Below are 10,415 nucleotides of genomic sequence, written 5' to 3' on the forward strand. Positions count from 1 at the left end.
TAGCCTCGCTCTAGGCCTTGTAGCCTGTAAACGTGACCAAAAAAATGAGGATGACTGTGCGAATGACGGTTTGTTTCAATACTTTCTTTTTACATGTCTTCCCGTATAAAATATATCTGGGGCATATTTGGCCATATCAAACATTATATGATTGATTATATACGGCCTATATACAGCCTTATCTAACGTATATACAGCTTTATTTTGGATATATGCAGCCTTATCTTGCAAATATACAGCCTTATCTGAGATATATACGTCGTAATTTGGCGTATATACAGGTTTATCTGGCGGCCGGTTTTTCATATATAAAACGATAGTTTATCAAATTCTTTGTTAGCAAACGGTAAAGGCTCATTGTTCTCGAGCTAAATATTAGCACAAATTATCCTAAACTTGAGTTTTGGCAAGCTTGTTTGGGATTATTCGTGCTGTATTTCCCGAGGATTTCAATGTAGCTAAATTATTTTGAATAGTTAACATTTCGTCCGAATAGACCATTTGGTAAATCCCCCAAGCGCCCTGGCCCCCATACTCGAGAAATCAAAACAGCAGTGTTCCTTCAGCTACCTAGTGATCGTTAATTTCTACAAATTCCATGGTTACACAGTTTTGAGTGTAATTCGGAGTCGCCCTGAACAAGCGTCGTATGATTATTAAGATTTCTCGTCATTGTGAGCGTTTTCAATGCCGTGCATGCTGTCCACCCTTCAACCTGTATGAGCTGCAGACATCTCTTACATTATTTCAATTCTGGCGCAGTTTCAAAGACGCTGATAATAAGGTAGCAAATCTAAAAATGTTATAGACAGCCCCGCTGACCTTGGGCTAAATCCTGGTTTGGGTTGTTCTGATTTCTCGGATTTGTAAGCGATTCCTACTAAAACAACAATCACAAGAGTATAATATTGCAACAGATTTTCGCGGCTCAGTCATGTTGAAAGGTGGATCGCAGCCACAGTATCATAAGCGCTGGCATTGATATGACAGGTCTTTGGGCTCTGTAGAATGCTTGCTCAATGTGATTCCTAATTAAACTCATAACTGTGTAACCATGGGATTGGTTGTAATTGCTGATCACTAGGGAGCTGAAGGAATACCCTTCCCACGGTTCCTCGAGTGCGGGTAGGGGCACTTCGGGGAGTCACATTTTTCGAGAATTGTAGACAATAAAAAGATATAAAGTGCTGAGTTCAGGCTTGTGTGCTTCTTTTAATATGCCTGGCCAGATCTGGAATTTCCATACATAGCCAGATCTGGGATTTTCATACGTGGCCAGGGATATCAGATTATATTCGGCATTATTAATGAGGCTATATCTGGCAGATATACCATATCAGGTTATATGTGGCCAATTTTTAATATGCGCCATATCTGAAAACTTCAGATCTGGCCAGATATACATTTTTTGTAAGGGCATGCTGTAGTTCAGCCAAGTCCGGAATAGATACGGTTTGTATCATACGGAGACATTATTTTTGAATTGTGGCCCAAGGATTGTTGGGAACAGCAAAAGTGGCATATAAACCCCTGTACCATGGTGGTTATAAAGGTGCTGGAGGAGCAAACGTTAAGCAAAAATGGTCTTTCGATTTACGAAGCAATTAGTGCCTAGTCGCGCGACTGACTGAGCGATAGAGGAGCGGGTCACCGTCGCTCGTCTCGTCGCTCGTCAAATCGCTTGCATGCGGTGTATACTTCACAGAGCTTGGAAGGATGTAACGCGGCGCACGACAGAAAAACGACCTAAACAAATATCCGATTTTCCTCGCCAGGGGCCCTGCTTTAAACCTGAGCGCCACTGGTCTATCCCGAATAAGCACTCTCCTTTTGGCTTGTTACATTTCCGCGTATTGTTTCGTGATTGGTTGTTCGACCTCCTTTTTGGTTAATGCCGGAATCTCGTAGGCCATGGAGCGATAATGAGCTGCAAGGAACATTTGCCGCACCCTCCGCTTCTTATCTTGTCACTGACCACACGGAGAGGCACTGAGGGTGAGGAAGAAATAGCAGCTCGCAGCGACGTCGAAGGGCCGAGCTCTGACGATGCAACATAGAAGACAAGGCCCCCTCATGATTTCGAGGTGGTATTAAGGCTCTGTTATACTCCGACGTCGAGCATAACAAAGTTGATCGCAGATATACCGTCCCTCATAGCCGGCCAATTAAAGGCCCATATTTTGCACAACGCTACGTTCGCTGCGTTTAAATTTTGAAGTATAACATATAGTATTTAGATATGTACACGTTCGGGCAACAAATACTTAGAAACCGGAAGTAAAAAGTAGCCTTGATAGTATCTAATTTATTTTGTGAGCTTTTTTTACCGTTCACAGGTGGACCGAACAAACGCAGCTGCACTTTGCAAGTTTGTGTTGTATTGTTCATGTTTTATTTTTACTTTTCATTTATATCTTGAAGGGTTTTAACAATGATCACAGTTGACAGTTTTCGTCATCACGGCGGAAATGAAGACTGTTACAATTGCCCACGTGATTCTTACGCTATGTCTCGAAGGTATAAAATCACCAATTCGCTCAAATACGAAGCAGTTTGCGCAGAAACTCCATTCCATAAAGAAGGAATCAAGATAAGAGATGAAGCTCCTGCTGATTGCCGTCGTCATCTCTATTCACACAACAGGTACGTAGTGCATCTTGTACCATTCCCCAGAGGCTGCGGTTGTACTGGGCCTTAATTTCGAACTGGAATGGGTGCCAAATAATCGGTAATACCTTGCAATTTTTTTGTGAGCCATTACTCTTGTAACATTTGATGTTGAATCAAAGTAGCTAGCTGGATGAGTAGGCTCTTGGAACTTGATTTGTTTATTTTCCATTTTCCCCTTTTTTATATTTAATTTATCACCCTAATACTGAAGCGTATGGAAATTTCTAGTTCAGAAACATAGTTTTTTGTCATTTATTTATTCGGTGGGTTTATCTGTAATCAAATACCTGTGTTGGCGTGGGTACGATGATTTGCGCGGCTATTTCCATCCCCGCTGTTACGGTTCTGCTGGGCATTATTTTGAATGTAGAATTTGTCGAATGAAAGGAAGAACTATGTAATTTTTGTCAACCATTACTCTTGTAACATTTGATGTTGGATCATAGCAGCGATGAAGATTAGTTGGTTCTTGTAACTTGTTTTGTTTACTATCCACTTTTTCCTCGTCTTTTTTTCTTTTCTATGTACTTGACCAGCATGATATTAATGCGTGTGGTCATTTCTTGTTCAGGACATAATACACTCTGACTTTTAAGCGTATTCTATAATTGAACCATTTATATCGTCAAGCATTCTAACTGAATGTTGTAGCATTACAGTGCCATACACAAATCTTTGTCACGACAAATGTCGTTTTTTACGTCGTTTCTGCCCTTTTACGTTGACCGACGTACACAATCACATTTACAACATTATATTTTATAAAAATCACCCTGCAACTAAACGAACAAGTTGACTTTGAATAAAAGTTGTTTAATTCATTTTTATTGCCATAAAGATGACTAGAGTTTGTTAAAACATTAGAGCTGGAGTGAGGATCTACCCCAGAATTGCAAAGAAAAATGGCACCTCTATACTTTCCTCGGCACAAAAGCGTCATAAGGTTCAGATGTAAAAAAAAGCATGGTACAGGGCCAAACATTTCAATATTCCTTATTGAGATTTTTTTATTTCCTGTATGACCGATGTCTCAAAATTTCAGATAAGACCCATACAAAACAACATAACTCAAGGTGTTTGCTCAAATTACTTTACAATCTAGATGATTGCACACAATTATCCTATACTATACACATAGTATGCGCAGCAGTCAAATAATTCTCGGCTGAAGTGCGCCTGATTTCTATGCTTCTGATATGACTCTGCGGCAAAAGAGAGGAATGGTATGGCAAACGAGCATGGCCGAAAATCAAATTGACTTGTAGATCGTAAATTGAAAAGGAAAATCACAAATGATTCCATACGATCCTTTCATATGGTGATCTAGAGATATGATTGGAACAATACATAAAATTAAAATAAAGCTCCAATTTAAATGTGCATCAAGACAATGAGTGGAGCGCACGCCTCTTTCGCAGATCTTATCCTGCAACAGACTATATGCAAAAGCAAATGTTTTTAAAAATGTAAAAAAGTAATTCTATGTTTGCATCATTTCCCTAGTCCCCACCCCTTAACTATACGCGTAGCATGTTTCTTCTTTAAAGGACAGTGCATTTTGTATCCCAAGTTTACCAAATATATCCAGATATTTACTTTATCTTTATGACTTTTTTCCTTCTTCGAATTTTATTTCGTATAATTGTTGGTTTTCATTTTCTTCATTTGAGTTAGTCTTTTAAATTGTGTGCCTCTCCTCCAGAATGCAACACTTCTGTTTGCATGAACCCTGTAAAAAGTTAGTCATGTACACTTTATTAACTGGGAGCATTCACTTCTTCATTATAATTATCAAAATATTAAACGTGGGGCCGCTGGTGATTTTATTAAGCTTATAAAGTTTAGGGGCCCTAAACTCGTCAAACTCAAAGTCAGGGCCGAAGTTCACGGATGAATAGACTATCATGACGATGATTCTGCGCCTTTGTCGCCGGCGTCCGATCGGAGCACTCCGCAAGCTTTCGGCAACAACTTTTTGTTTGGCGAGTGTAGAGCCCCAGGATGTGTATCAAAGTAAATGGGTACAGGACCGCCTTTGATTTTTTTTTAAAGTTGCAATAATCACGATAGAGAACTAGTAAGTTTATCTCAAGGGAGGAAACCAAAACTACAATGGTGCCTTTGATTGTTATCCAACAAAATGAGAGAAGAATGTTTTCTAAAACTCAATTAACGACAGAAAAATGTATGGAAATTTAAAGCATTTGTAAGTTAAAAATAAACAACTTCACCGTGCTTTGCCAAAAAATAACAAAAAAACCTTCAGTTTGCATTATTGAAGTTTGGGATGAAGACCTGCCAGGACGCAGAGTTCATAATCGTCCCCAACGAATGCAAAAGATGTTATAAAAAAAAATACTGAAAAAAGGTTATTCTACTCCGTCTCATCCTGGATGGACTTAAGCCCAATGCTACAGGCCACCAGGTCCAATCACGAGCCTGTTAAAACCACGTGATATATTTGCTCCGTCGTACGTATCAGTGCTCTAAATGCGGAGGGCTATGCGTCGGATGCGTCGAGGAGCTATGCGCAGAGAAATTGAGGGAGTAGGGGAGACGAGAGCACGTGAAGACGTCAGAACGCCGGCGTCTGACTGGAATGATTAGGGGGTAGACGTAATGCTAGCTCCCTTTGTGCATATTGATTTTTCGAACATGTTGGAACGCGAACGCGGAACGCAAGACGCCGGCGTTCGGCAATCCAACGCGTTCAGAGTATGAGTACAGATCAACGTTACTAAAACACTCAGTTGGGAAACTCGCCGTCGAAACCTGGGCCGCTGGCGTCCACCGAGACCGAGCTAAATGCGACAACAGCGCCACGCTTTATGATTTGTCTGTACTGTGGTCACCTTGAGCTTTTTGAAAGTCTGTTTTTTGCGTAAAAACAAATGGAAAAGACTCTTTTTGTATGAAATTTATTGGAGTTTAGTACCAAATGATGGGCGCGTTATGTTTTTATCATCTTTAGTTCGCAAGGTTTTGCGGAACAATTAATATTGTTTTTATAAAACCATGCCTCAGCGGGCCTTTCAGGTAGCGCGTCCCGACCTAGGTGCATTTTAACTTCAGTAGTTCAACGCGGCGCGTCCGCCGGGGAGACGGAGGTTCACCCCTGTCAAAGCCAAAAATAGAAGTCACGTGCAGTTTCTCGAGTGGCCGCTGCGGGAGAAATGGTGGCGTTGTGTTCGTCATTAGCTCGGTGCTCGGAGACAGATTGGGGCCATATTTTTAGGGCTGTCTCTATGGGAGTTTCCCAACTGAGTGTTTTAGTAACGTTGGTACAGTTGAAGGCAGCTAGTTTTGCGTCTACCCACTAATCATTCCAGTCAGAGCTCGGCGCTCTCACTTACCCGCACGCTCTCGCCCTTTCCTCTCCATCAGCTTCTCGGCGCAGAATCAGACAGCTCAAGAAACGCCGAATGTGGCATATTATGTTATAAGTAACACAACCCTGAGAATTCAGAAATCAAAAGACCACACGCACACACAACACACAATCACACACATATACGCGCACGCACGCACACAAACACACAAGCGCCCATGCAAACAAAGTCTCAGACTGGACTCGTGTTGCGTTTGGCTCGATGTCTAACCTTCATTAGCTTGTTTGCAGCCTGACTTTCTGTTCCATTATGTTCACGCTTTTTGCTTCACAGTTTGTTTTTCGGCATATAATCCGCCGAATGTCGCAATCTCAATGGTTGCGGAGCGATAATCGGATGCTATAGGAACTCGCCACATCCTGCGTTTCTGAACATGTAAGTTTCTATTACGTTAAGAACGACGGGGCTTATGACGGTTCGTTTCAGTAATGTGTTTTTTATGTCTACGTATCTATAATTAAAGCTAGTTAATCTCATATATGGTTGATGTTACAGGGCTCTTGACAACAGCAGAAGCGAAATGTGAACCCCGGTACAATGGTGGTTATGGAAATGGCAGAGGAGGAAACGTTATACCCGGATGGACTTTTAATCCCCGATTCAATCACTGCGAAGCAGTTATGACGTCAGGGAGCTGTAGTCCTTCACAGAACTGCTTTGAATCTTCGGACGACTGTGAAATGGAATGCGGTAAGCGTCATCGCCGTTGCTTAAATCCGTGGCATACTTTATATACGGTACAAGCAACTGAACTGTGTCAAAGAAGCTATATGATATGAGCACCTGAACTGAACTCAATTTTTCTAAACTGATAAAAAATGTGTGATACGTCGTAAATAGAAACATTCTAAAAATCAAACCCATGCTCTATAGTTTTTGCCCTGCTCCAAAAACACACAGACCCATGGGGTTATGAAACCCTGTGGGTGTACAGAAATTGTGCGGGTGTTCGGGTTGCTATGGGTCGCCGCACAGTTCGTTTGGGTGTGTGGGTCCCCACAGAGTTTGTGTGGGTGTATAGGTTCCCATGGGTCCCCACCACTTTTAGGTAGTAACGCGTTACTAGTGACGCGTTACTGTAATTTCGTTACTTTTTTGGTAACTTGTAACTGTAACGAGTTACTTTTTTAAAATGTAACTTGAAACTGTAGTTCTATTACTTTTTTCTGAGGTAACGATGAAAGTAACGACGTTACTTTTGTCGTTACTTTCCAGTGTTTAATGAATAATATATATCACTGATTGGAGTACAATTTAGATTTTCCTTGCACTTTTAAAATCGTCTATTCCGACATTTCGAGTGTCACGTTGGCCTTGCACAAACTTGTGAATACGTTCTTTCTCACGAATCACGACCCGAAAATAGCCACGTGTAGATATCATGAAAAAAATCTAGTTATATTCACGCACGCGCTTGTACTTTGTGACTGAACACTTACATCTTAGTGTCTTGAAGCACTATTTATTCTGTGGTTTTTCTTTTTTGTGTGAAAACGCTTTTTAATCGGGTGAATCAACCGTGAAACAACAATACACGCGGAGGGCACTGCACATGTTTCGTATTTTGATTAGCGCCTGAACTCCACACTGCGCATGTTTCGTATTTTGATTTGCGCCACAACTCGGGCGTGGAAACTTACAAACACTACTTTTGAGACGCAACTTCTGCTAAGTTACAATATGAAGTAAAAACGTACTGTTTATTTTATGCAATAAAGCTTGGTGAGGGGCGTTAACTAGTTTTTCCTATTTTTTGGTGTTATAGAAAAGTAACTGAAAAGTAACGTCGTTACTTCTTAAAAGTAACTGTAACTGTAACAAATTACTCTTTTGTTGCGGTAACTGCAACGGTAGCTTCGCTACTTTTTTCTGAAAGTAACTGTAACGAATTACTTTTTAAAAATAACTTACCCAAGACTGAGCCCCACACAGTCTGTGTAAGTCTATGGGAGCTGTGTAGGTCCTGCAGAGATCCTATTGGAGCTGTGTAGGACCAGAGTCCTGTGGGAGTGGTGTGGGTAACCCATGGGGTTTCATAACCCCATGCTATGTGGGCAATCTGTGTGGGATCCTGTGGGGGAATGCATGCTTGACACAGTATTTCACTGCAGATTATGGCCAAGAGCCGGCTGGTTCTATCTTTATTTACTGCTTGGCTCTTCATTTCTCTCGCTTTCGCCGGTCATTTATTTTTTCTCACGGTATGTAGTACACTTTTGCTGTCGTCGACATTAGACCGATGACATCCGCATGATGTTTTTGGCCACGGAGCTTCATCACTAGGCATTCTGAAAAATATGCAATGACGAAATATTTAAAGGAGCACAGCTTGTAGACGTAAGGCTTAAACAAATGTTCATTTAAATCACATGCCACATCACCGTCATGAACAGTTTCATTAGGAATAACCTTTAATAATGACGCACTTTAAAATTGCAATTGCGACATGCCCTATAAAATCAATAATTAAAAAGTTAATTACCAAATCTTGGTTAATTAGTCAAAATATTGTGAGTGTTATCCCCTTATCTATGTCCGCCGAGCCCCACAAATACACAGTGAAAAAGGCATCCACGTAACTCTCGCCCCCTTTTCTAAAAAAATTATGTTCGAATTAAAATGGCACACCCTGTATAATGTCCAACCCGATTATATAGAACTATCTCTTCTATCAAACTCTTTGAGAACAGACTAGTAGTTGCAATAAAAATGCATAGCAAAAAATCTGGTTACATTGAAGCGTCCCCCGATAGATCAAACTGCCAAGAGCGCTGTTTCGCTCTGCAAGGTGGCTTTTTCACAATACGTACTGGGATTTCACATTGTTCCATGTGCACATCGAAGAGACCAGATAAATGGGCATATTGAGCTATGATTTATTTATTACAAGGGCATGCCTGAAAGCGGTGGCTTCAGCATTTCAAAGACCAGGACATAAAGAAGAAGAAAAAAGAGAATTGTTTTTCCTACAATAAAAAAATTTCGCATAGCCCTTTTTTTTTTTGGTGAAGACATCAGATATCATTAAGGGTTACTGTGGCATGTATTGCAACTGCAAATGACCGGAATAAAAAGGATATGCCCTACGCATTTCTCACTTCTTACAGCCAAAATAAAGGCCAGTGGCACAAAAAAAAATGGTGTTTGCATGTAAAGTATAAAAAAATAAAGCTTTTGTGTTTTACTGAGGTTACCTAATCTTCCCATAACTTTACTGAAAGATTTCACCATTATGTAACACCTGTGTGCTCAATCCAGTCAGTTTTACGCGGTCCTTCCAAAGACCGCCGAAACATTGTGAACTCCCAGTATAATACCAACTAGCTGTGAAGATAATGACTTGATTGAGAAGATTTTTCAAATAACTGCTTAGGTTACGATTACCTGAGATAATTTTCACTTGCCTCTTAGGACACCTTCTTGGGACCCCTGCTTCAGTGAACCCTCCTCGGACGTCAAAGCCGACCTGCTGTCCTTGTAAGGACTGACTCTCGACACCACTTCGGTCAGAGTCCTCTGCCGAAGGACACTGCCCTTTCACAGAGCAATGACCAGGTTCTTCACAGCAACCCTTGGCTTTATGTCCTGGTTCACTATGTTGTCACCCCAGGCTTTCCACGTCACCCTGACATCAATGTTGTATAAATGTGTCTATAAAAAATTTAAAGAGGAGGCAAAACCGATGTATTTAGTGGTGAGATCTTTTTTTCGTGGAATGCTGCTTCGTGCATATTGGTTAAAGTAAGCTTTCGTTAGTTTGACCCCTTTTTTAATCGGATCATTTGAACTACGTACGTACAGAGCGCGACACTGTTAGCGCGAACAAGCGATCGCCGGTTTTTCTCTTTGAAACCAAGGGATGTCATCCAAGTTATTATTGCTAGGGAAAGAGCTCATTTAGTTCTATAATATAAGCTATAAACTTTTGTACTCGCAAATGCTATTTACAAGTACAATGCGAAAATGCTCCGATGTCGTGTTCGCGCTAACAGTGTCGCGATGTGTACTGCACCTATGACAACTCATGCGCCAACACACACCAACCACAATACCGAACGCTTTTACGGGCATATACATATGAACAGTACAAGGCACAAGCAACTGCAACACAACAGCACCGCGACTCTCTACTCTGACCACCCTACCGACCCGATTTGTATATATGCCCTACCCGGTTCTGACAAGGATTAGGCAAGTGACTGCCGCTGTTTAGTTGATGAATACAAAAAGTATCTGCAAGTATTATTAGTATACAGTTGTTCTGAGTATTTAGATTGGCCGGCTAGACACCTCTCTTAATCTAACGCTTCGAAAGGCAACATGATATGAAAGTAATCGGCTAAAGTAACACCACAT

The 10,415-nt window shown here is 41.0% G+C and overlaps 1 protein-coding gene across 1 annotated transcript; it reads left to right on the forward strand.

Moving 5' to 3' along the window:
- The first annotated feature begins 2,597 nt into the window (after positions 1 to 2,597).
- On the forward strand, positions 2,598 to 9,568 carry LOC121046793. The gene is made up of 3 exons (XM_040501433.2): positions 2,598 to 2,643; positions 6,555 to 6,749; positions 9,471 to 9,568. The coding sequence occupies exons 1-3, from the start codon at positions 2,598 to 2,600 to the stop codon at positions 9,545 to 9,547; spliced, it is 318 nt and encodes a 105-aa protein (XP_040357367.1). The 3' UTR covers positions 9,548 to 9,568.
- The last annotated feature ends 847 nt before the right edge of the window (positions 9,569 to 10,415 follow it).

Source organism: Ixodes scapularis, unplaced genomic scaffold, assembly GCF_016920785.2.
Source record: "Ixodes scapularis isolate PalLabHiFi unplaced genomic scaffold, ASM1692078v2 PGA_scaffold10__122_contigs__length_95168666, whole genome shotgun sequence".
Taxonomy (NCBI): domain Eukaryota; kingdom Metazoa; phylum Arthropoda; class Arachnida; order Ixodida; family Ixodidae; genus Ixodes; species Ixodes scapularis.

Excerpts from the sequence above, each read along its gene's own strand:
- LOC121046793 (XM_040501433.2), top strand. The coding sequence starts at position 2,598 with ATGAAGCTCCTGCTGATTGCCGTCGTCATCTCTATTCACACAACAG. Across the intron at positions 2,644-6,554 it reads CATCTCTATTCACACAACAG|GGCTCTTGACAACAGCAGAA; the intron begins GTACGTAGTGCA and ends TTGATGTTACAG. Across the intron at positions 6,750-9,470 it reads CGACTGTGAAATGGAATGCG|GACACCTTCTTGGGACCCCT; the intron begins GTAAGCGTCATC and ends CTTGCCTCTTAG.